At 42.1% G+C, this 25,944-nt stretch overlaps 1 protein-coding gene across 1 annotated transcript in view; it reads right to left on the minus strand.

The window, feature by feature from the left end:
- Positions 1-263: 263 nt before the first annotated feature.
- The window catches only part of UBR4 (ubiquitin protein ligase E3 component n-recognin 4), a 77,812-nt gene continuing 52,131 nt past the window's right edge, over positions 264-25,944 (minus strand). Inside the window, exons 76-106 of the mRNA XM_032201420.1 lie at positions 25,437-25,562; positions 25,134-25,262; positions 24,319-24,662; positions 23,984-24,074; positions 23,527-23,611; positions 23,003-23,130; positions 22,708-22,837; positions 22,061-22,218; positions 21,410-21,519; positions 20,729-20,870; positions 19,821-19,902; positions 18,694-18,867; positions 18,144-18,265; positions 17,556-17,753; positions 17,352-17,432; positions 15,136-15,223; positions 14,609-14,736; positions 14,030-14,137; positions 13,713-13,832; positions 12,776-12,966; positions 12,274-12,447; positions 11,667-11,766; positions 10,995-11,213; positions 10,613-10,726; positions 10,162-10,304; positions 9,729-9,854; positions 8,700-8,894; positions 6,609-6,833; positions 2,803-2,893; positions 2,107-2,269; positions 264-1,418 (exon numbers count right to left, since the gene is read on the minus strand). Of these exons, the coding sequence (XP_032057311.1) occupies positions 1,354-1,418; positions 2,107-2,269; positions 2,803-2,893; positions 6,609-6,833; positions 8,700-8,894; positions 9,729-9,854; positions 10,162-10,304; positions 10,613-10,726; positions 10,995-11,213; positions 11,667-11,766; positions 12,274-12,447; positions 12,776-12,966; positions 13,713-13,832; positions 14,030-14,137; positions 14,609-14,736; positions 15,136-15,223; positions 17,352-17,432; positions 17,556-17,753; positions 18,144-18,265; positions 18,694-18,867; positions 19,821-19,902; positions 20,729-20,870; positions 21,410-21,519; positions 22,061-22,218; positions 22,708-22,837; positions 23,003-23,130; positions 23,527-23,611; positions 23,984-24,074; positions 24,319-24,662; positions 25,134-25,262; positions 25,437-25,562 (4,350 nt within the window). The 3' untranslated portion in view covers positions 264-1,353. The remainder of the gene's footprint in view (positions 1,419-2,106; positions 2,270-2,802; positions 2,894-6,608; positions 6,834-8,699; positions 8,895-9,728; positions 9,855-10,161; positions 10,305-10,612; positions 10,727-10,994; positions 11,214-11,666; positions 11,767-12,273; positions 12,448-12,775; positions 12,967-13,712; positions 13,833-14,029; positions 14,138-14,608; positions 14,737-15,135; positions 15,224-17,351; positions 17,433-17,555; positions 17,754-18,143; positions 18,266-18,693; positions 18,868-19,820; positions 19,903-20,728; positions 20,871-21,409; positions 21,520-22,060; positions 22,219-22,707; positions 22,838-23,002; positions 23,131-23,526; positions 23,612-23,983; positions 24,075-24,318; positions 24,663-25,133; positions 25,263-25,436; positions 25,563-25,944) is intronic.

The following is a 25,944-nucleotide window of genomic DNA, read 5'->3' on the forward strand; positions in this document are numbered from 1 at the left end:
CCCAAACTCCTTGAGGTAACTTGCTATTCAGTGTTCCTCCCCAGAATCACATCCAACTGCCAGGAGGGAAATAAGCACCCACAGAAGCGAGGAGAGCCTACAACCATCTGCTAATCGTCAAATCACAATACGTGCTCAACACTAACCAAAGGCATCAAATAGGTTGCCGAATTATCCAGCCTCTAAAATAATTATTATTTATGGGGCACTGCATGATGGGACTGCGTTAGGATTGCAGAAATTCAAGTTCAAACAGAGACGAGGAAGACAGGGAAAGCTTTATTAGATTCCAGCTTAACCACGTGTCAGCTGGGTTACAGGACAGCAGAGGTAATGGTGAAGGTAGGTTACCAGCACGCACAACTCAGTGAGAAAAGGCAAGGCTGTACTCAAAACAGGTACTTGGCTTCAAGTCAGGGCATGCACACCAAAACGCAAGCTTTTACTAGCGAAAGAGCGAGTGGCCAGCTCAAGAAGTGCGCAGTGTCTATTTTCCATGCATTCTTCAAAGCTGAAAATTTTACCAGATAAAAAACAGATCTGATGTGAGTAGCATCCCTCTGCGAGGTAACATCACCATCAGTATGTTACAAGAAGCATGCTTTGAATACAGCCTTGGTGAGAATAAAGTCAGGAAAGAGCCCGTGATATGCAGCATGCCTTGGAGAGGGGTAACACGAAGTGCCAGGGGAGGTGACTGCAGCTGGCACGGCTCCCCTCACCCAGGTGAGGAAGGGGTGGAAGGATTCACTGTCCTTGCAATCCACGAGTCTCTAAGGCTCATGTCCCACAATGGGAAACCTGCTCTGCATGTACAATCAGTAAACACAGTGCCAGTCTGCTGCTTTGTTCACTACAAGTCCTTTGTTTCCTGTGTCTCCTTGTCCAGACTATGGGCCATAAAGAGCAACAGCTCTGAGCCCTGAAAGAAGGAGCTCTGAAAGAAAAGATGGGAAAGAATTTGGCATTTAAGCTACTGCATGGTTAAAATACTAGTCAAACCCATCTTACCCATTTGTTTGATTTATTTAACTTCAAAGAGGTGCACACTAAAGCATTAAGATTTACTGGTATGTATTCCTCTGTACAAGTTTTTTCAACCAGCTCAAATAGACAAAGCTTTACAGACAGAAGCAGTGAAACAGAAGATAAAACGAATCTAAATTCCAAATCACTCCAGGAAGAAAAACTGTAGAAAATATTAATAATAATTAAAAAAAGCAAACAAACAAAACAAAAACCCAATAAACTGCAGCACTCCTCAGGGAAGGGACAGGCTGCACAAGGAGAAACACAAAGGGATGGAAGGCAAGCTAGTGTAGTCTCTGCCCAACGCTTCTCTGTGCTGGTGGCTCAGGGGATGGAGTTCAAAAGATCCTTGAGGAAGCTGTCAGGGTCACTGATTTCTGATAAGAGCCCTTTAAACAAAAGACAATACAGAACAGTTAGCTCCACAAAGCAGTTTCTCCTGCCGACATTATGGATTTGTGCTAGGGTGTATGTATAGTAAGTTAATAATGACAGCTGCAGTGTTATTTTAAGTATGGAGCAGATGAAGATAAACCCTTGCTGAATGCATGTGCAGCAGGGACCGAGGTGTATACATTAAATCCATACTTGCTCTTGTGGAACAGAGCTACTACACAGACCCTGCTAGCTCCATACATTGGACAATGAGAGACTGGCCCAAGGCACTGGAACTCTTAAGAGAAGAGCAGACTCTCTGTAAGTGTATTTTCAGCAGCTCCTGGGGATAAATAAAATCCCTACGGCAGAAACTCGCACTGCACTGAATGGCTGCCTCATCTGTTTACCAGCCTCTAAATCGCATATACCCCAAAACACCTTTAAGCTGTGATGTAAGTAGTTATGTTTAACAAAGCAGGGGGAGGACCTGCGGGATCAGGTGAGAGAAATTTTCCTGTCTGGGGATGCTCAAGTGTGCCTCTCATCTGTTTGTGAAATAGCTGAGGCAGTAGCTGGAGTGCCAAGGTCTCCTCCTCTCTCTGCCTCACACAAACAAACTGCCGCCGCCGTGTCAGGAATGCTGCTGTCTCAAGTCACGAGTTGCATAAGGCAGCCTATAAAAGGGAAAGCAAAGCTTACCAGCCACATCCAAAAACTCGGAAAATGTTTCAACTGGCATGAACTCCTCCTGGAAGGTCTTTAGGGCCTTGTCTGCAGCTTCGTGTATTGGCATGTCATTGTGTCGTATGAATTCAGCAAGAGAGTAGGACCAGCCTCCCTCTGTGTTACTGGTAGGCACCTTCTGTAAGGGGGCAAACGGGACCAGTTAGTGCAAACCAGCCCAAAGAAGAACTCCAAAATCTGTTGCCTCCTCCTGACGCCCTTGGACTTAAGTCCCCTGCCTCTTGTAAATAAGCCACATAAAAGAGTTACCCCACAAATTACTTTTTAACCTTTTCGTACAGAGTGCAGAAAAGGTTGCAGGCATTTTCTCACCCTAATTATTTACCCTCATTGGAAGCTACAAGCTTCTGTTTGCTAGAGGCGATGCCCCCATCTCTTTCCTCACCCAAGTGTTTCCCCAGTGCAGTCCTGAACATCCTTTTGGAAAATAAGCAAGTACACGTACAGGAGGAGAGCTGCACACTGGAAAATTTTCTCAGTTCTTCAGATACCAAATTTCAGACAGCCTCTTGTAGCCCTTCTGTTCACACAGGCAGGCCAAGTTTACGAGGATCTTGGATAAAGGGGTTTCACACCCTGCCTTCTAACTCAAATGCATTAAATTCCTCAAGTTAGAAAGCAGTTACAGCTGAACCTTAATGTTTTTCTTACCTTGAACATGTTGTAGATGAGATCTACAAGGGCCCAGAAGAGAAGGCCAGAGCGGTACGTTGCATATTCCTTCACTGCCTTATCTGTCATTCTAGGAAGATAATGAAATCAATCTTTGAGTTAATCACTTTACTCATATGCTTTGGTGAACGATTTGATGAATAGCACGAAAGCTGAAACGGCCAAAACGCCTATCGATAATACGCATGGGGAATGGCTTTCAGTAAGCTCTGGTATGTGGTCTTGGACATGAAACAAACATTGGGCATCCTCGATTTCTGTACACTGATTCCTGTGGCTAGGAAATTGCTTTACAAGCTGTACCTACTGTAACCAAACCAGGTGAGCCAATAAAAGGAAGAAAACAAGCAAAGAAGCAAAAGGACTGCTAAGACTACATAGGAATTCAACAGCAAAGCTCTTTTTCCAACAAAGACAGAAAAAGAATGTACATCTGTTTGCTCCTTGGTTGTGGCATAGCAGATTCCCCCAAAATTAACTAAATCCAGGTCTTCGACATAGTCTGTAGTAATGACAGAGAACGTATTTTTGTTTCTATTTCATGGAATTGTTTCTGAAAGACTCTGAGGGAACTATCTCACCCTGGCCCAAAAAAAAAGGAGCCTTGACGAAATGGAGGAATTTTTATTTAATACCTGCTTCTAATCAACAAGATTTCTATGGCCATGAAAGGACTTCTGCCTTTGGACTTTCAGCATCCGGCTGCAAAAATGCTATAAAAGGTGTAGAGATGTCTTGGGATAACAGCTCCCAAAGTTTAAAGGATTAATCACCAACAGGTTGAGGCAAGGCTGAACCTCCCTGCCAGCAACTCTAATGGGTTTGGAATTTTCTTGCATGCGTTTCTCAGGTACAGCTGCCTCTGTCACAAGATACTTCCTGCTCGCCACTTAAAAGCTTTGAAAAAAAGCTTTTTTAAATGTATCTAGAATCAGTCCAGCTGCCACTGACAGAAGTCAGCAGGACAAAAGGGTATCATCTGACCACCAGCTGCAATCTGACACAAGTTGGTTTGTGTTTTTTTTCGTGTGTGATATGAACATCTTGCTGCTTGTATTTTAAGAGGTTATGTCTGTGTGACTACACGATCTTTCTTTCCCTTGGAACAGACAGCTTGGTAGGTGGCAGTCTGCTTGGGCAGCCAGGCTTAATTATTTAAAGGAAAACCAATTAGTAAAGGTGACTAAATTTGCACGGGAAGAACAGCAACTTAGAGGGAGGCTAATTCTACACTCCCAAGTACTGCAAGAGAGAATTTCTTTTTATGTGACTGGTTTTGGCATAATTGGAGTCTGCTCCTTTAATTGAAAACTAAAAGGCCCTTGTGGGTTAAGTCTGGGTAGCTACCTTCTGGAACATCTACTTCACAAATAGCTGCTGCGTTTTCATTAATGTAAGCTGGTTCAGGCTCATCAGCTATGCATGGATTTCCAGCAGAAAGTTAGATATTAACACTTTGGGAGCCTCATTTCTTTCATGAATATTTTACAAAGGTCTCAGTCAGGAGCACAGGAAAAAAATATCAAAGGATATTCTCCCCTCAAACCCCACATGAAAGTTATGCTGCAAAGTGTCTACCGGATTTTTCCAGCTAGAATTCTTGGTTCAGTAATAACAAGCAGGTAATTAGCCATTCGACTCATTTCTTTGGCATTTGTAAACTGTATTTACCAAAAAAAAAGGACAAACCCAGAACTCCCATCCACCCTGGTAACCTCGTCTTTGGGTTTAAATTCAAAGAGTTTCTAAAACATGGAAGCTGCTGTGTGTCTCTCCCTTTGGTCCTGCAGACAAACTGCAATAGCTGTAGCTGCTGGCAGAGACAGGAGATGGTTTAAGTTCTCTGAGGGACAGGGGAGGCAGTGCTGGATAATGAGCCAACAGCTACGAGAGCCTTCTGAGGTGGGTTGCAGCAATTATTTACTTTCATCCCTATTCGGGGAGATACATGCCCTGGGGTACAAACTGTCAGAATTTATGAGTCTCACATTTTTGGTTAGATTCTCCCCACTTCTGTCTTGTATTTTGTAACACAGAAAGGATACCGAGCAGCTGAATAGAACACCTAACAGGGCATAGGCAGTATTTGTTGCCTTCATTTAACACAGGGGAATGCATAGCATTGCCTGCATCTTCATTAATAAGACTTACACGCCCATTTTAGGAGCAGGAGGTGATCCTCAGCTGCTTTTAGATGCACTGATAGTTGCTATAGCAACTTCCCTCCATCTCTGCCAGCAAAGGTGGCAGTGAGTCCTTGCATTTCTTCAACCTTCAGTCTGCACCACTCCAATGTACTCGGAATGGTGGCATTCCCAGAGAACACCCCTGTACTGCTTCTAACATGGAATGCTAATTTTAATCTTTTGTATGCAGACATTACTCTGACGTTACAGACACCAGCTTCCTCTCTGCCTCAGCCTGTGGAGCCAAGGTACTGGCACTTATTCGCAGAGAACTTCACCGTCCATCACCCTCCTCCTGATTTTCCACAAGAATAAATAAAACAAGACCTTGGAAATCAGAATTGCCATATTTCTATTTGAGAGGTATTATCAGTGGAAGGCGCTGTGCTCTCTTAGTCTGCAGGGATTAAAGAAAGCCCTTGAATAAACCTTGACATAATTCCTGAGAACTATTTCTGAGTATTCTCCCCTGAAATTCCAGAGATCAGAGGGCTAGCTGGAAGTTTCTTGTTGTAGCCATTTCAATGTTTTTGTTACGTCTTTACCTAGAGATACGTTTGGAAAGAAAAATCATTAACTGAGGATTTTCAAAAACACCAAACATCCATAGCAATCCCACACAGGAGCTTTGCTTCACCAGCCTCTTCTGCAGGCCACATGAAAGGCTGCACTCCCTTGTTTCTGAGCAAGCAGCCCTCCAAGATAGTATCTCCTGTGCCTGTCACACCTCCTCTCCCAAAACTCAGGCAGCAGTGGCGTAAATGAGAGACACAAACACAGAACAGGCTGAGCCTGAACAGCAGAAACTAACACAGAAAACGGTACTATAGCCCCTTTAAGTGAAAGGAAGCTCTTCTGATGCCTCTAATAGCATTGATGCATGCTGTGTTTTATGTAACTACAATGTAATTACTTTATCAAACGCATAATTAATGTCATCAGAATAAGAATACCCTTTAAGATGACTTAGAATAATAAGGAATTTATTCTTAATTATGACAGCTATTTAAAATCATCTTTTCAGAAACTAGAATTCCCTTTCCTTCTCTGGAAATACTTTCTTTGTCAGGCAGGCACAGCCATTTATTCTCGCACTTCTCAAGTGCATGACAGCTGCTATTGATTTCTTTTTTTTTTTTATTTCTTGAGAGCAATGGTATTTGATTTCTATTTCTATTTTAGGAAGCTGTTGCAGTGATCACAAAGAAAACAGAAACAGCCTTTTCAGTCAGGCAAGCGCAGAGCATGCTAACAGCTCTGAAAGAGCACACAACAGCAGCTCTACTTACAACAACTTACTGGAAGTGGGGAAGAATCAGCATCTTGGTCTTCATCTTAACTTCTAGCTATGCACCTAGGAAAAGCACTGCCTTCACCAATCGACTGACAGATCTACTCCAAAAATCAACTAAACTGAATGCTCCTCCCATAACTGCAACACTGAGCACAAAACTACTCAGAAAGGGTTAACATCTGCTACTCTAAAATACGTTCACTCCTTTCTTCAGCTCCCCATAGCTTCCTGTGTGAGGCTGTGGCTACTGTGACAGTAACACGAGCAAGCTGGCAGCTGCGGAGCAGCAGTAGGTGGTGGCTGACCTGCTGGCTCCCCCTGGTGACACCACTCTCGTGTGGGAGGTAACGAGGAGTCGCTTGAGGATTTCCACTCGCATGGCTTTCCACTTCTCCGGGGGCAAGATGTGCAGCGCCAGCACGGTGTAGTAATGCGGCCCATCCACCTCGTAGGCACTCTCCACCCACTTCTCCTTGGGATGCTCCATGAAGCTCTGGAGGTTTTTCTCCTCCCTCGAGGTTGCTCGAGTTCTGAAACACAAGAACTTTTATCAGTTTTCTTGGCTCTTGTATGTTATTTGCAACTCCTCAGGAGCTTTGGGATACTGCATTTAAGCAGCTCTACACAGGAAAAAACACCTCTAGCTTTGCACTGCCAGATTTTTCCCAAATTCATCCACTGATTGAGAGTTTGCTCACAACAAGGCATGCAAGTCTAGCACACTCACTTTTCCATGGAGCTGCCTATCGTACTAGAGAGGCTTCTAGGCCAGCTGGCACTGCCCCACTAGAGGGCAATCCCGTTGTGAAGTTATTTTTCCTTTTGTTAGGGGACAAAGAGTCAGGCCAGCCATTCCAGTGTGTTCAGGTTGTACCACTGCCTGGCTGATGCTAAGCATGTGACTGCAGCTCCTGCAGCCAGGCTTGAGGATCAATTCATGGAATTCCATCTACTGCAAAAGCAGTCGAGGAGATACAGGCCAATTTCAAAAACAAAGAAAATAACATATTTAATGTAAGCTTTTATATTTTAAATATCTGTATCTGTATTTATTTCCTGTCTCCTGGTTCACTTTCCTCAGGAGTCAGGATGACCCAGAGCTGACTGTCAACTCTTGCAAAGATGTAAAGCCGTTTATCACAGTCTATTGCTCTACTTCATCAGGAAGAGTCTGCCAACCAGGTAGGTCCCTCGATTTTTAAGTTACATATGTCCTCCCTATCAGGAGGTATAAATCAGTATCACTAACAGATAAAGCTGTGTCTGGGTGTTAGTATTTCATGAAATTTTCATTTGCTACATCATGCAGCTGGTAGCCAACCAGTAGTTCTTATTTTCTACATTTAGTATCAAACACATCTTTAGAAAAGAAAAAAAAAAAAGTGATGTTTGGAAACTACATAATGCATTTTTATACAACAGCCACACAGCGGGTTCTCTGGTCCCACTAAGCAGACTTACAAGATGAAAAGAATAGTTTCATTTATTTGTCTCTCAAGGGACTCAGAAAACAATAGGAGAGGAATCTGGCGATAGATATTAAGAACAATAGCCAAACTGTATTAGAGCCAAAATGTTGATTAGTTCCAGGCGGCAAAGAGAGCTGAGATTTTGTTGCACTCCATTTGGAATGACCTTGGTTTAAGAGGCATTTATTTTAACATTTATACCCTCAATATAATTAATATTACTTTCCAGTATCTAACTACAAAAATAAAAGGCATTATATTTTTGCCTGAGATGCTGTACTATCAGAACCAGCTCATTAACCAGAATTAGGTGTCTAATTTATACACTTAGATACTACACTTTGTATAAATACGATATTACTGAAACACTTCAACAGAAGTATTTGTATGCTGCTGTTTACTGGTAAAAAGAAATTTAATCTTAAGATTGTCTTGACATTTTGACAAACCTGAGTGCTACAAGAGAATTCCAGTACATTAAAACCGGAACCCAAACCAATCAAGTTATTTTCATGTCAGACAAAAACGATACCAATGTTATTTTCAGCTGACAATTTCTTCTTCATATTGTTTCTTCACTGTTTGCTCCACAAAAAGCTAAGCTGGCAGCGTTTCTTTAATCTAATAACACTGCTACTCACCGCATAGGTGGTAATTATATCTAGAATGGAAAGAGAAGCTAAGTCCCGGTTGCTTTTACTCAGTTGATTCCCTGTTATCCAGCATGTTTACAAGCTGCAATGCTTTACTCTGAATAATGTAAACCTGTTACAGTCTGCTTAATATGTGTAATTTGCTTCCCTCTGAAACTCGTGTGATTTCCCACCTTTTTTACCACACACACGTACAAAGCACAGGCTGCTTCCCTTTATAGTCTTTTCCAAAACTAAGAGTAGAAAGAAGAGGTTGCTACTAAAAGATACTGACGTGTTGAGGACATAGAGCACCGTGTGGATTATGTACGGAATGAGGTGTATGTTGCTCTCCCTTCCTCCTCCTCCAGTATCTACGCTGAATGATTGCTCCATTGCAAACCGGAGAAATAACAGTTTAATGTCATGGACATTGAGCTGGTAGGTGGGTTCCCGCTGCCCTGTGCATTCTTGGAGGTACGTGTTGTGTCTGAAAAACAGCAGTAAGTGTTACTTTATTAAAAACCTTTTACAAACTCTCCACATTGCAAATAAGTCAGAACACAGAATCTGATCAGTATCTTATAGCACAGCTTTAAAGAACAAAACAGAATACAAAAATGCACACACTGCTGCCTTTGATTAACCTCCCCAAAGGGAGTCTGACAAAAAAGAAACCTTACTCTGGCAAATCTCATTCCATCTGCATATCTAGCAAAGCTAATTCCATCTGCGTATATACACACATTGATATTATTTTCCCACGTCCATGGCTTGGAATACAACTCCTTGGCAGAAATGCATTCGAGATATTACTACTCCTAATTTCTAACATGACTGTACAAGTTCTACACAAAGTGATCCAGAACATGGACAACAGGATGAACAATCTCGTTGTGCTCTACGTAAGTGGTCAGGTTATTGTAACTCATTAACATCAAGAGGTTTAGAAAGCTACAGAAAGTAATCTGTTGGTGTCAGATACGTTTCTTCTGTAAAACAGGGGTCACTGGGCTGCAAATGAATTAACACTCCTAAAGATGCACACGGCATGTATGCAGGAGTGACATGGGGCTTGAGAGGTAATGAATTTATCAGGTCATGCATCAATATAAAGCCAAGAAACAGAAAGGCACCTATTCTTTTTTAGGAGATGTTCTCTAGCTTGGATCCCTTAATGGTATAGCTTGAAATGACTCAGGGTTGCTAAGATTTAGCTGCCGTCTTTGATTTGATAGTTTGAAATTTATGTGCCTCTGTGGTAACCTAACATCTCACCTAACCCAAATACAAAACAGTTTGAGAAGCACTGACTTCTACTCACCGTGCTAAGCAAGTAGCAAAAGCAGACTCTGGTACATGAGGTCCCCAGACTGGCAGGAGCCCATTACACTTGGTGTTGGCATTTTGTAGGGCTGCACTCTCCCACTCTTCACGGCCACGAGCAAGTCTGCATTAAGACAGCAAGCCATACCCAGGCAAGTCATTAGTACACAAGCTTTTTTTCTAGGAAACTATCTAAAGCTTGGCAATTTCACAGCTCCTTGAAGCTATGAACTTCAGTTTTAAGTGCCCAGTATTGATTTCAATTTGACACATTAAAGCAGACCACAACAGAGAAGCCCATGGCTGTCTGCAGGCTACATAGGGACCAAGTCATAGGCAAACCCATTCTGAGCTAGAAGGCCAGGTGCCATGCTCACAAGACACCTTGGAAAGTAACAATCACCACTATCCTGCTGGTGATCAGAACGTACCGTACAGCCGCGAGGTGACAGTCGTAATGGACAATGTTGAAATGAGAGACTGTGCTGTACCCCTGTTGTTTTCGGGGCTTGTTCTCAAACTCTTCTAGTGCAACACGTTTGGTGAAAGTATAAATACCTAGGACCTTTGTAGCCTGCAATGACACAACAGATATGTTGAAGACCATTCACATCTGTAACAGTTCATACTTTGTGCCATTTTGACACTGCAAAGTATTTCATCTATCTCAGTCCCTATCTCAAAATTACATTGAGTAATTTTTTTCCAGTTTTCAATGGAACCACACTTCCATATCCCACCCACTTCTACAGTCATTGATTCCAAGAACCAAACCTAGGATTTCTTGACCTCCCAGAGCAAATACACCAAGACTTGCGTAACTGGACACTAGCAAGTTCCCACAGGTTGGTGAGAGGGCTTTGCAAATTTATCACACTCTACCTGAAACTTGTATCCTTCCCGGCAGATGCAGCAAGTCAGACCTGGTTCTTCTATAAGTTCTTCCATCTGTTTAAGCAGTGCAGTCTTGGTCACTACCTGACCCTTCTCATTTGTCTGAAAAAGAAAACAACTCAAGCAAGTTAAAAATACAATAATGAATAGCATCATGCTCACCACTGTAATAGGAATGCCCAACCCATTTCCCGGCCTTCTACTAGCAACTATATTTACTCTCCCAGCAGCACCAGGCAAACTGTACGTTTGAGCTCCACAATATTTGTCAATAAATCATTTTACACAATTCCCTGTGTGTCAGTTTTAGCTGGACAGAAATAAAAGATCAATAGATTAATAGCCTGCTGTCAGCACAAACAGACATTACCGTCATTCCCAGAGTGCCCAGGGCCTTCTGTCTCATTGCCATGGCCATACGCTTCTTCTCTGCACGTGTCTCCTTCCGGGCAGCATCGATTTTCTTATTCACCTCTGGATGTTCCCTTAGTGCCTCCAGAAGATTCTCTGCTAACGTCCCAATCCCTTCATCACTAGACACCTGCTCCAGCTTGTGCAGATTGGTAATGGAGTCTGTACCTATTAGCACCTAGCAGAGATTGAAACACAGCACCTTCTTCAGAAAAAGGGCACACAACACATTAACTCTTCCCTCTGATCCCACCCACCACAAACGAACAGAAGCACTGATCTAGAACAATTTGTGCCAATGACAGCCTCTTCATTTCTTCTTTAATGCTTCTACAATCCATGCCTTAGGCCTTAAAACTGCATACAAGACTGGGACAACTTGCCTCTACACCAGCCATTACTAAGACACTGGATAGACAGCATTCTTAAAATAGCCCTCAGGCCCTGAGAAGCCTATCAATACTACACAGCTCACAGTCTTAAATTACCTGAAGCTGCTGAGCCTCTCCAAGTCCAACAAAAACAGCATAGAATCAACTTTCAGAGAAACATCTGCTTAGCTACAACCACAAAAAGCAGCGTACCAAGCCAGCCAAGCCATGCTCAGCTTTCAAGATGGCTTTCCCCTTACCTGCGTAGCAGGGTGCTGCGTGGCGAGTCCTCGGAGCAGGCGCAGGATAAAAGGAAGTGCAGGTCGAGATAAGAATTTCTTCCATATGTCTGCATCCAAACTGCACAGAAAACAAGAGTTAGCAGCTGAAGGGCAGTCACCCATTTTGAGAAGGCCCTTGGCCACATAGCTTGCAGAGCATAGGCTGCAGGCAAGACAAGCACCCTTCCCCGTGTCCCTCCTCCATGAAATGAAATTCACACTCCCACTTCTATGCTGTGCATGCTATTAGGCAGCGTGTCAACTCATAGCCTTGGGATTTGTTTTGTTTGTGAGCTGGCCATCAATAGCAAAAGCTCTGTTCTGGTGTCACAGGTAAGGAACAGGCAGAAAATACATGCATCATAATATCCAGGACACCAGCTTAGATGGATAACAAGTGGGATGATTACAGGCTTTTTAGCTTATCCCCACTGTTCCACTGGACCCTTTGCATCACAGCTGTGCAAAGTCTAAATGCTGCTGAATGTGGACTTGTTAACAGCTTTCTCAGAAGACTGTTTCATTTGGCGATGAAATGAGCGAAGGGTGTTCACAATCACCACACACATTAAGTAATGACTCTTACTTCTTTGCACTGGGAATGTGCTTTTTCATGTAGTCAAGGGCATTCTGTGTAATCCCTTTCTGAAGGATGAGATCTTTCAGCTGATGGCCGTTGCTGTTGTTTTTTATTCCTGCTGCTATTTTACAGAAGCAGTCTAAGAAAACTTTATCATCTCCACTGTGCTCCTCATCATACCTGAAAAGGGAGGACAAATGGTGACTTGGAGGCTCTCCAAAAATCTGTAATTCTCATTACATTATCATTGAATACACGTACACGCTCCAGTTCAGACTCAGAAAACCTATTCAGACCCGTCATCTCAGAATGTACTTTAAAGGCCTATTATCCAAGCAACATGCTCACACATTTTTTTCCAAAATGGATTAGAAATGAAATAGGAAATTAAGCTTATGTACCAGGAATCTCTGAAGCTTTGTGTTACACTGAAGTAAGCCTCAATGAGAAAAACCAGGCTTATCAATATATCTGATTTCAAACTTTTAGTCAAAATCTGACAACATACTTATCGAAGTTGCAGTAGGGCTTAAATCGATCAACCAGAATCTGCATTTTCTCCATTTCTCCAAAGGACAGGTAAGGGATGATGCGTAATAGGCCTTGCAAGACGCTCAGATTGGAACGGACAAAAGTGCTGTTAATTTGATCGAGCAACATTACCAGCTGGTCTTTGTCACCAGTAAGGAGGAGGTTACCCTGCAATGGAAGAAGAGCATGACTTATATTCAGGAATAGATCTACACCCTTCAAGAAAACCTTCACTCTCTAGTAGCTGGTAGACTCCAGTCTTGGAAGGATTACAGCTCTAGACCCTGATAAGATAGCCTGATTAAAAAAAAAAAAAAAAAAAAAAAGCTATCCTCATTCCCAGATTCCTTCGGGAATGGCTATAAAACTCCTCTAGCTGATACCTGACTTCTTCAGCCTACTATTAAAGCATTTTCCAGTCAAAAACGTCTAATAATCCCAGCCCAAAGGAGGTCAGATTCCTGTAAGCCCATAGTTTCAAAAGATGAGCAAGAAACTCTTTTCATTCTCAGTGTACTCAAGATGTAGTTCTTATTCAATTAGCTGGAAAAACAACCCTGTTTTCAGTAAGTATAAAGACACTCAAAAACAAAGCAGTGCAGTGCCTTTTCCTGCCTTGCACACTGCCCTGTGGCCCAAAGTATCAGGGGAGGGATCCAAGCAATGCTTACTAACCTCCACCTGGACTATACAAACATCATCCAAAATAAGTCTTGCAGTGTTTTTGATTCAGGGCACTCCTCTTGCCCTACCTTCAAGGCCTGCTAAGACACGCCAGCAAGCATAATAAGGCTTAGACTCCCATTTAGCACACCTCTACAGCTCCTGAAGCTCAGCATCATTGTAATAAGGTGCTTGCAAGCCTTGAATCCCAGTCAACATTTCCATTTGCGCATTGAGCCCCAGGCACTCACCTTGTCCTCACTCAGAGGTTCTGCATTGGATTCATCCAGTATAATCTCCATTATGCTAAGCACTTGTTCTGCCACAGCCGCTCCTCCACTGTCCTTGCTTTCCTGCTCAGCCACCAGAGCCTGGAGAAGACAGCAGCAGTTTATTGTAACACACATTTCCACTTACTTCCAGGTAATGAATTGCTAACACATTATTTGCAACGCCAGTCCAGCAATATTTAAGTTCCCTTGTAGTTGTCATAAATAAACACGACATTCAGAGGTAAATTCACTGGATTCCATACAGAACAATTCATGGAAGTCCATGTTGTCCTTACCAAGTTAAGAGTTCCCAGCATGACATTCAAAGTGTTCATCTCCAGCTTGACCAACTGTTGACGATTTATTTTCACCTTCACACAGTAACTAAACAGTTTTAACAGCACCTACAAAACACAGAGAATGCATTCTTTATGGTACCTTCAAAATGAGTACCAGGATTTTGCTGAAACTAAAAGCATCTGACAATGTAGCCAGTTTCTAGACTTCTGGGTAAAATACAAGCCAGACTATTACACCAGTATTAGTATTAGACTGTATTAGTATTAGTATTAGTCTATTACACAGTATTAGACAGCTCTGGCTTTCAAGAAAGGCCAAGGCAGAAAACAACAACTCTAGCAAGGTAGGATTTAGCCTTATCAATTTCTACACACTTCAAAGTCTTTGCAAAGAATTGTTAACCAAAAGGAACACGAGAAGAAAAGGAGTTTCTCAGTTCCTAGTACATTAGTAAATCTGCTCCAACACTTAATCTGCTACACAAGGCAGACAACTAAAAGTAGAAACTTCACTGATGCTTGTGGAATTTTCTATCACATATCTCCTGACCCCAGAGAACAGAAACTGAGACTCACAGTTAAGAGGTGCCGGCCTTGTTTGAAGTCCTTAATTCCAGTCAGCCTGTTGAGCATACACTCTAAGCCTCCACACTGGGCCATGACACCTGCCATCTTGTAAACTTCTTCCTCATCCTCCTCTTCATCTATGGGACAGACAGATCATGAAGAAAGGAAGCTGTCACAGTTTGGCAAGCTCATGCAGTCCATAGGGAATAAAGCAGCAAGGCAAAAATGGAGAGTATAGTAGGGCACATTTAACAGCAGTTCAAGTTATATCAACTGTCGAATTTGAAAAGAATTATGAGCAGGAACATGAAGGAGAGACAGGCAGAACAGTCATGTGCCATGCAAGTGTTCAAATTTAAAGTACAGACTTAAAGAATTGTTAAAATCCTTCTCCACTCTAGGTGAAGCAGGTAAATGTAGCAAAAGAAACATCAATCAACTTTAAGCCTGCTGCTGTAAGGATAATAGTATCATTGCTCTGCAGCAAACTTCAGATTTCAAATCTAATCCCAGCTTTCAGGAGACAAGTGCATTACCAGTAGTGGAGTCGAGAGACTCAATGAATTCCTCAGTTGCATCTCCTAGTAAACCTCGCATGCGGTAAATGATCCTCATTGGTTCCCCCTGCAAGAAAGGAGAGCATTATATTAACTATGCTTCTGTGGACACACATTTACAAGTCCTTTACAGCAACAGACACTTGACCATAGTGTTTGGACTGCAGACGATAACGTGGAGAAAACTTCCTCTCCCTCATCATTCTTGCCTCACTGAAATTAATTAAAAACAAACAGTCAAGCCATCACCTGCAAAAACCTCAATAAATCATCTATTGGCCTGTCCAGCTTTTCCTGGCATTGCCAGTTAGATGGACAGTCTGGTAACAATCAGACTCTTCCTCCATATATCTCCTCCAATAGTTATCTCCTCCTTTAGCAGCAGTGAAAGATGTAGCCAAGCAAATCATGTATTCAGCTCTAGAGAAACTGCTTTTCACAGCAACTTTTTCCTCCAAAGGTACTCCACAACATACCTGGAAAATACAGGGGGTGGGCACAGCCCAGTAAATGAAGCAAGAGAGGCTAATTGGATGACTGCTTTCAAATAGATTAAATCTGCAGTGATGGAAAATAGAAGAGGAGGAGTAAAAGCCAATTTAATGAGCTTTCAGTAAGACAGTATATTAACTACAATGATACAGCCAAACCCACCAAAGGGCCAGCTGTGCTTTTACCCTGGGAAAGTGCTAATTTTCCAGATGCATTTCAAGCTGGAAATATGGACTGCATATCACTGAACTTTCCATATTAATCCATAGGTCTGAATAAAAAGCAGAAAAGAAAAATCCCAGATTTGGGAGCAGGAGACCTTGCAAGAGAAAACCTGTCAGAGAGCACGCTAAGCCTAATATGGAATAAGCAGTGCTTAATGTCACAGCAAATACATAAGCACAGGGAAAGCCCCGGGGGGAAGATCTGCTCAAAGGCCATGCTAGAGACCCGCAATTAGCACCACAGGGGCCCTGGTAAAGTGGCAGATGAACAAAAAAAAGCCAGTGAGAGACAAGGGAAACAAAAAGGGGCCCGAGGTTGCTTTCTTGTTAGCCTGTCTATTTCCTAGGGAACGTGTGCTGCCACTCCAGAAGTGCTTTGCAGAGGTGCTCACAAAGGAAGACAGATGAAAGCTGCACAGTGACAGTAATGCTGAGCAAACTGCCTTTCCCCGCTAGCACTGGATCTCAGAAGAGCAGCATGTCGGGTACCGCTCTGTGTCTCGCAGGCATTGCAGCTCCCCGCTTGGAGCGGGCACATGGGCTGGGTCAGTATGTGCCACGCTTTCATTTTCCTTAGGGATTCAATCAGGGTTCAAATAAGACTTTACAGTTTGAGACCTGCATCTCACTTCCTTATTCAAGTCGATACCTTACCAAAAAGTTACCACTCCTAGTTTTGGGCTTCATTTTTGCAGCACAGAAGTGATTTTTTTACTTAAATAAAGTTTGATCGGAACCATTCCCCATATCGTAACAAAACTCCTCTTTGGTGGACTCCTCTTCAGCAGGAGTTTATTTTGGTGCTCACAGGACAAGGAAGGGAAGAGCTTGTTGTGGACCACATGCATCTCAGAAACAAGCCTACTGTGACATAGTGGACTAGTCCCTTAAGATTTGTGTGACCCTTTCTTTTATCTGAAAAACAGGCAATATCCACTACTAAGAGCAAACCGGGGGGAGGGAATCTGTCAGTTTTTTGAAGATCCCTGCATGAAAAGCACAAGAGCAGAAGTGCAAAGAACATGGAGATACGTTAGATGCTCTCTTTGCATAAGTAATTTGAGTTCATCTCTGAAGTACAGACAGATGGAGCAATCTGGTGTTTCAGTCTGCACACATGCAGTAAACTGTATATGGAGCATGAAATACTCTTTGAAAGGCACTGACACAAAGTTCAGTCCTTTACCTAACAGAAAGTAAAAAACTTATTCAAGAAGGAAGATCAGATATCTGGTATACTACACAGGCAAGTTCAATACACTCACCTGGGTCAGCGTTATATGATTTTAAATCACTTAACACTGCAGAATTGAGTAATAGTCTATCCTAAGAAAGCACAAAAAGGTGCTGAGCAATTATACGAAGGAATTATACGTCAAGAAATAAATCCTGACTCATGTGAATATATATATATATATTAATATAAATGACAGGTGCTTTGTGCTGTTTAATATATACTTATATAAAGATAATAGATACCTCATTAGTAGGACACCACACCTTCTTGTAGACCTCAGCCACAGGCAGATCCAAACTGATGATCTTGTTGTTCACTAGAAGCTGAAAGTGAAGAAATAAGAAGTCCAAAACAAGCTTACATTGCATCGCTGTGTTAGCAGTTATCAACTGCCTAGAAATGGAGTTCCCACACATCTGTGCAAGAAATCACACTCCCAGCCTCACCTCCATTCCACTGTCATCCTCCAGCAGAGCTACCAGGTCACAGTCCTGACAGATTTTGTTCTTGATGTCCCTCATGAGTGGCCCAATGCCAGGCTCATTACTGCTATAGGGATTTCCTGGCATTCTGCCCTGCAAGAAGTCTTCCTGCTGGGGATCTTTCTCCAGCGTTACAAAGAACTCAGTCACTTCATTCTCTTCCTGAAGAACAGCAGAAGAGGCAGAGTAAGTAAATTTTCCCCCAGCCAAATTCCTGTACTGTTGTGTTAGCAGTGACAAGATGTCCCTGAACCTTAAGTACTTTCATCACTAGTGCATCCTGTTTTACATTGCCACACATAGAACTTTACAGAACATCTAATATCACTTAATAAGCAAATTCCTTAACATGAAGAAATACTGACGGTTCTAATTTCTTTGCGCAGAGCACGCCACAGCAGGAAACCTCATTATTAACCCCCAAATTGGTACAGTGTATTACTACACTTCTATATTGGCTCTTATGAAATCAATATTGTAGACTATTATTTTTTGACAATATACAAGCTATTCTGATTTTATAGGTTATGCTGCAGCTATCTGTATACTTACAGGATAGATAATACTGCACAGTCTCTCAAAGATGAAAACTGGAGTCCTGTAGTCATCAAGGCTGTAACGTTTTGCAGTCTCTATACACACTGCCATAAATGCTTTGGTTTCAGATTCAGTGCCTGCCGAGGAACAGGTGTATTAAAAAAGACACAAGAGGCAGTTTGATGAATTCCATTTTTAACTCAACATACACAATAAATGCATACGCAATAATCACAATACTCTACTGCCTTCTTTTACATTCCCAAAAGATTAAAAGTTATTTATTGGTATGTTTAGTAGGAAATAACCCTCTTTACATGCTTGGGTTGCAGGAAAACAATCCCATAAATAAGAGGAGGCTTAAATTCTTGGAAGGTAGGAGACAACTCCAGGAATGTTATTTACCATTTCCGTGCCAAAAGGAAATATTATAAGGTCTAAGCCTTAAAAAACCCGCCTCACTATAGTATTCTTTTAGTAAGAAGTTCTTTATGTGGCTGTAGCTATTTGCTTTTTCATCTTGGTTGACCCAGAGCTTGGATTTATGGAACCAATGTGGCTATACCTGTTGTCATATCTTCCAGCATCTCCAGCAGCATGTCCTGAGTTTCATCGATCAGTTTTGTTCTCTGTACCACTAGCTTCCTCAAACACAGGTAACCATTTAGGACTGTACCCACCAGGCGGCTTTTGAAGTGTCGTTTGATGGATTCCACCTCCACAAAGGAAGAGAGAAGACCTATAAAGCAATGAGATATTCAAGGAAGTGGGGGAGAGTGTTTGATTTGTTAGCTCTGAATTTCACATGGCCAGCAAATAGGGCACAATAGCACAAAAGCAGCACAATGAAATGGCTTGTTTTGACTCCAATTGTCAGTTTGTCGTTTAAAGCTCTGATCTACGAACTGAACAGTTGGAGGAAAAACTCTGGCCTACAAGCACTGCTTTTAAATTTCATATAGGAACATGGTGAGGGAATGAGGAAAAGTTAAAATGAACTAAGTGCTTGATATAAGTCTGTACTTTCTGACATTTTTCTGTCCTAAGATACTTCAAAAGCAAATGACTGCTCCCCTTCAAACATTTAAGCTAGCTCTGATGATTTGACTCATCAGTTTCATCACCATATTCATTGATCCTATAACAAAGTAAAGAATCAGCAGACAATTGGATTCTTTGCCATAACATTTATCAACACACTTTTTCTGGCAAGAACCCAGGCCTCATGAATTAGTCCACTGATTTTTGAAGGATGTGGAAGAGAATACGAAAAAGAGCAACCCAGTTAATATGATGTACTCCCATTTCAAACAAGTTTTTGGAAAAAAAGCATGCCCAAGAACATTAAAAAAAAAAAAAAAAAAAAAAAGCTACCATACAGTAAGTGGGAAACAACCAGCAACATCACCAGGAATTATACCGTTCAATAAATATCATCAAGAAATGGAGAAGAAAAGCAATATGTAAAGTTTGCTTATGGTACATTACCCCATTTCAGGTAACTGAACACTAAAACCGACCACAAAAGCTATGGAAAAATCTATTTAAGGACTGAATGTTAAATGAATAGCAAAAATCCAATGCTAACAATTGCAAAAAACTTCTCTGACATTCTGCTACATGCTGTTATAGAACAACAATCACTCCCATCTCTAATCCTACTACGTGACTTGCGCTGATGCCACCACATACCTGTGAGACTCTTCAATGCATATCCTTGCTGCAAATCAGTGCTGAGTGTTGCTTCCTCCAAGGCAAGCAAACGAGCTATTTCCTGAAAATAATTAACAAGCCTATTAGGACAACAAACCAAAACACCAATAATAACTAGCTGGTGAGCATTTAACACACTGCAGCCTAACACACTGACCTGCAGGGTGCAAAGGAACAAAGCAAAGAAACAGAGCCAACCACAGAGAAACCAGAACTGCAATGCAGCAGTGAGGAGAAAAGGGAGAAGAGAAAAATTGACCCAAACATCCTCCTTTTATCTTATCTCTACACCTACCTCGTGGCTGTTATCACTGCTTTGCTCTAGTGGCTCTCCATGATGGATTTAAGGCCACCATTAACATGGGAAGGTGTCTCCCTGTTTGGTGGACAGCTGGGATCAGCGTCCAACAGCTTCTTCTCACCAGTAAACCGTTGAGACCTAACTTTGAAGACCGCAGCTTAAATGCATTTCTTCTCCAACAGGCCATAATTCAAACTCAAGGAATGGCAGCACACCTAATCCTCCCTCATCATTAAGGGCTTTCTGAATCCAGTCTGGCACCTAAGACAGCTTCCCGTTTGAACCTGATGCCAAGTCAGTGCAGCAGTATTTATACCCGTTAGCACAGCTGCCCCCTGAGCAGTTAATTAACGTGTGCAAGGCAGTGTGGAAGTCAGTTTACACAGAGGCCCGCTACTGCTGGACTAAAACCACTGTAGCTGTTTCTGTTCAGAGATGACAGAACAAGAAGTATGAACTTCATAAACCTGGCAAGGGTCAGCAACTGCACAAAGAGATGAAGATTTCAAAACACAGAAGACAAATCAACTGACAGGTCAGGGACAAGTTTTCTGCTGTTACTTAGTTCCTTCATACAAGCCCGTACCTTAGTGATGAGGCTGCCAATATATGGTAGAACTCCTCTGGCTGCCAGGTAGACCTTCCAGTGGGCAGGTTTGATGAGTTTCTGATACAATGCCAGGTACTCGGCAGCACATTCACCAGCAATGCTCAGCTCATCCAGGTAGCTAGTAAAGAGAAACACAAACTGACGACCACTTCACAAGCTGCATTCACAGCTTAAGGACACTGCAGAACGGAAGATGGAAAAAGGCTCCAGAAATCTATCCTCATTCTTTGTCCTTCCTAGCTAACAACATTACCATCATCCATTAGTTACTGCTAAACTGAAACCTTGTCCCAACTAGGAGGTGACCAACTGTGCTAAAAGTATCAGTTGCACTAGGTTATGTCACAGTACTTAGAAGAGTGTTCTCCCTATTATTTTGTTGTCTAAGAGGCAGAGAAAACATTGCCCACACAGCTGAACACCCTCTGCATGCCTCTGGAAAATACACACTGACAAGCAGAAAAAAAAAAGTCTTATTTAAACAGTATCATCCCAGCTAATTAAGCTTAAGAATCCAGCCCAAAAAGGACATGTGAACCAGAAGTATAATAAGGAGAATAAGGAGAGGGGTGATAAAAACTGGGAGAAGGGAATGGTTCTCATGGGAATTAGAGAAAAATAACCCTGGAGCTGCCAAGGGTGGCATCATGGAAATACCTTGTAAGGAGATCAAGGACCTGTTGTTTACGGCTGGGGATGGTAGCCAGTGCTTCCACAATAGTACACGCAGCCTGCCTTGCAGCTTGAGTGGCTGGAGTAAAAAGCACCTATGGCAAGAACATTAAAATATGGTATCATTTGATGTGCAGAGATAAACCAGTGATACTTTTCTAAAGAGACACACCATACATTTGGACAGTTTGGTGTCCTAGAGACACCGAGAGGCAACGCTCTCTTGTTCCTCTGAAGACTTGATCCTGTGAGAACATCTACTTTGTTCTCCATCAAAATGTTTAAACAATGCACTAAGTAGGTAACATACTAATCCACATACAAAGAAAGGAAAGACTGCACAGGACCCATGAAAATTCAGTAGTCAAAATGCAGCTACTGGACAGGTAATGCACAGTGGCAATTAAAGGCTCAGAGATTTAAAAACATGCAGATTATTGGATTAATGTTCATGAACAGCATTTCTGTGGAACAAAGCTGCAAACCTAACTCACTTAGAGTCTCCTCACATATCACCGTTCATATCTTGTGCAAAGTACACAAAATATGGCAAACTACCAATGTTCTCTGATGGTCAACTCTGCCCTATGGAACTGAAAGGCTGTGCATCACACTGGACCTTTCACACACATTTACCTGTCGCAGCCAATTGTTGTGTCCCAGCTTGAGATCCAGAGGGCAAGTTCTCTTCCCACGGCGACTCATGAATTGTTTCCATTTCCAGACATACTTTTCTGACAAATAGAGCTGGTGAAGCTCTGCTTTGCTAGGAGATTTCCCATTGGAATCTATACCTGCAATACTGAACACAGCTCAAGAACTGCCTGCAACTATTAACAGCAAACTGACATTATATTTACTTCTTCATACTGGAATACTCCAAACTCCAACTGAGATGCTGAGCAGCTTCTCATTTATTTCTGCTGCCATTTTCACTTCTATATGGAGCTATGCTCACTTCCAAGCTAGGTGCGAATCCCCCAGCCTCTCAGCATATTCAGTTAACTTTTGAGCTGGCGGGTATCATTTTAGATAAAGAGCAAGTTTCATTTTTGATATCCCACTGATTATCTTCAGGCACAATGCATTTTCTGCTCAGGGTTTGAGCAACACAGCCCAGAAAGGTCAGTACTGCAATCTCTATGGACTATACAGTTAAGTGTGAAGATGGTATCAGAGGGACAGAAACCAACACAACTCTACAGAACTATATTCCTTATTAAACTTGGAAGGACATACGTGTTCTTTCACAAAATTGCACAAAGTTAAAAACACAGAACTACCTCTGGCAGGGAGGCACTTTTTCCAAGCTTCATATGATGCTTTGGGGTCCCTCTTGAGCCACAGCTGAGCTTGTGCATGGATTTCATTGCTGTAAGGCTTCACCGTGGTGAGAGCATCCACAGGCACATCCTTATAAACAAAAAAAGATCTATAATTCTTGAGAAAACCACAGCCTGTCCTCTTTCCTATGACCAGAAAAACAACCCCTAGATTCCTCACAAAGCTGTTCATCACTGAGATGGGTGTGCCAGCCAGATCATTTCCAGATGCTTTGCTCAGCATCTAAGGTGATACCTTGTTTTTCTTGCTGGTTGGAGCAGGTGGTTTGATCAGCTTTTGAAGAATGCGCAGGCACATGAGGGTGATGTTTTCAACAACCACTGGAGTCTTAATGTTCACTGCCATCAGAAACAGGCTGAGAGCTGAAAGACAGATGTAAATGTTCATGCCTCTAAGATCTGCTCATGGGACACCTTCCACAGCTCTGTACAGCACATCAAAAGTGCTTAGAATTAGGTAAGATCAAAGCTATCACATAGAGCCATGGATGGAAAAAAACTTTTTCTTATTACAAGAAAACAGCAATGTCTTCTGGTTTTGGCTAGCATAGAGTTACCATCCCTTTACACCTCCACTTTTCTATTTCTCAGCACTCCTGCTTCAATAACCCAGAGACATAGCTGTCTGGTGCTCACTGCCCTTCTAACCCTAACCTATCTGAATCAGGATCAGTTCCCTTCCTTAAAATCTTACTATAGTGCACAGACCTAGGTATAGCATTTTGAAATAAAGCTTTCACATTAGTTGTTTGAACTCACCACAGCGTAGTCGGAGCTCCCAGCAGCTGTCTTCCTTTGAGATGGAGTCTGTTAGCAGCAACATTTCATACTGGAGGCTGCTAGCCTGTAAGACAGACACGCTGAAAGGCTTAAGAAATCTTGGTGATACAGCAGTCCTTTTTGCCTTCTGGTATTTTAAAAAATACAGGTTTCAAACACATACATCTAAGTAAGGTTAGTCCCACTTCCATTTGGGATGACTGGCAATCTGTTTGAGAGAGCTGCAAGGTGAGCTGCAAGCAACAGCCAAGACAGGAATAACTGTGAGGAAACTCAGGCATTTACTATCACATAATTTTGTGCTTTACCTTAATTCCTATCAAGACACAAACATCTTCTGTATTACAAATAGACTATGATAACAGAGAAGATGCGATGATTAGAATACACCAGCAGTTGCGGAGGGTCAGAAAAAAGAAATAGGAAAACATCTCACCAAGTCTGGATTTGCCCAATGTCCCTTCAGAGCTGCAGAAACCTTCCCAATAATTAAGTCATTCATTTGTTGTGTGGCCTCTGGATTGTCCCTAATTCCAGAAGGAAAAAAAAGAAAAGAACAGTATTATGGTGTGCTCGTAATAAATACCAAAAGCTCCTTGGATTTCAGCTTAGCTGATGACAAATGTACAACAAGCAGTCATGGTTTACAGTTTGCTAGTGAAAGATATCTCCCCTGAAGAGCTATAAAAGCACAATTTTGAAGGAATAAGAATGCAACCTTCTGTAGTTCACTGAAAGTTGCAGGGCTATGAACGCTGAACCAAACCTTACCTGGTCAGAAGGCACATGAGCTGTCGGACCTCCTCCCTCATTGTGGCTGCACCTCGCCTCAAGTTGTAGTCAAAGAGCTCTCGGATAAGGCCCTGGGACACAAGGATGTGCCTGATGGCAGAGTTAGTTGCCAAAGCCCGGAGCAACGTTATGCAGTGTTCTGTGACAGCTGAAGCACAGCCATAACACTTTGTTGATGATGTGTGGCCACAGCCTAAAACAGACAAGGCACGATACTGGCTGGCAGTAAATGTGGGTTGGACAGTGGTTCGTGAGGACTTTGTTGCTGCCTCTCTCTGCTGAAGGTCATATTCCAGGAGCTCTTTTCGAGAGGCAAATACTTTCTGGAAACACAGAAAAGAAGAAATGAGAATTATAAAATAGTGAAGTAGTATGTAATTGCTAATTTTGCTTACAGTTATTTTCACTATATATTTTACTGATAAAAATTTGAAACTTTTTCAAAACTTGAAATTCTTCATGTCAATGGCAGACTTGGGAAATCCACTGGAAATAGCAGCATAAATCCCAGTTATCTGTTTTGTTTAAAAGCTTGTTGTCTATATTACGAGAAATCTAACACTGGAAATGTGACTCCATAGTATTAACCATAAGCATTTTTAATTTAAAAATTATTTTAATTTAAAAATTATTGTTTTGTTATTTTTTTCTGTGAAAACATGCAGCCAATCACTTATTGTTATCTATTTCATTAAACACAGAACAGCAACATCTTACTTTCTACTTCTGATGTGCACTGTATCTGGTAATAGAAAAAAACACACGGCCCACATACAAATTAATGCGCATCATACCTGTATGATTTTGGAAAGTTCATCGAAAGAGTTCTTACAGTCACCACAATACTCCTGGGCTAACTGGAGTATGTATCTATTCACACTAGCTGAGGTAGAACTGATCCCTCCACTACTACCAGATTCATCCTGGAAGAGAGGGGAAAACAAAAGGAATCACGTATGGAGCACAAAACTAACAGCTGCAGAACAGCATCTGAGGCAAGGATCTTTATCTGTCCTTGGTAGAATAAAGGCCAGTGCCCCGCAAGCCTGTCTTCTGCGAGGGCTGGTTCCATGTAACATTCATTTGTCCCTTGTTACCTGTGGCTTTTCAGGAGCTGCCTCATTCACTTTACACAGAAGGTTTTCCAGCTGCGGTCGGTGTCCCATTAGCTGGTGATACACTCTGTCAGCCTTGTCCAGCAGAGTGTTGATGTTTGTTACTGCCTATGAATAAAAGAAGGATATTCAGACAAGATTGTTAGTTCTCCTGAAATACAACTCTCAACCTCCAAGTTTTCCTATGTCTTTTGTCTTTCTTTGTGTTAATGAAAAGCAATGCTAACCGCAAGGCTTTGGGTACACGGACTCCTTGTAGTCATGGTGGCCACACATTAAAGTCCAGGTACCAAAATGCCTACTAAGATTCTTCTGACAGAAGGAGCATCAGGAAAACATTGGCACTTTGCTCCCAAAAGCCAGAGAAACTCCTACAAGCAAATCTGCTATCAGGCTTCCCCTTTGCTACAATACTTTTGGAAAACCTGACAAATTACACTGCCAGTATAATCAGAGGACACATGGTAATGTGTCATGGTAATCCTGTACC

The sequence above is a fragment of the Aythya fuligula genome, chromosome 21, assembly GCF_009819795.1.
Source record: "Aythya fuligula isolate bAytFul2 chromosome 21, bAytFul2.pri, whole genome shotgun sequence".
Taxonomy (NCBI): Eukaryota; Metazoa; Chordata; class Aves; order Anseriformes; family Anatidae; genus Aythya; species Aythya fuligula.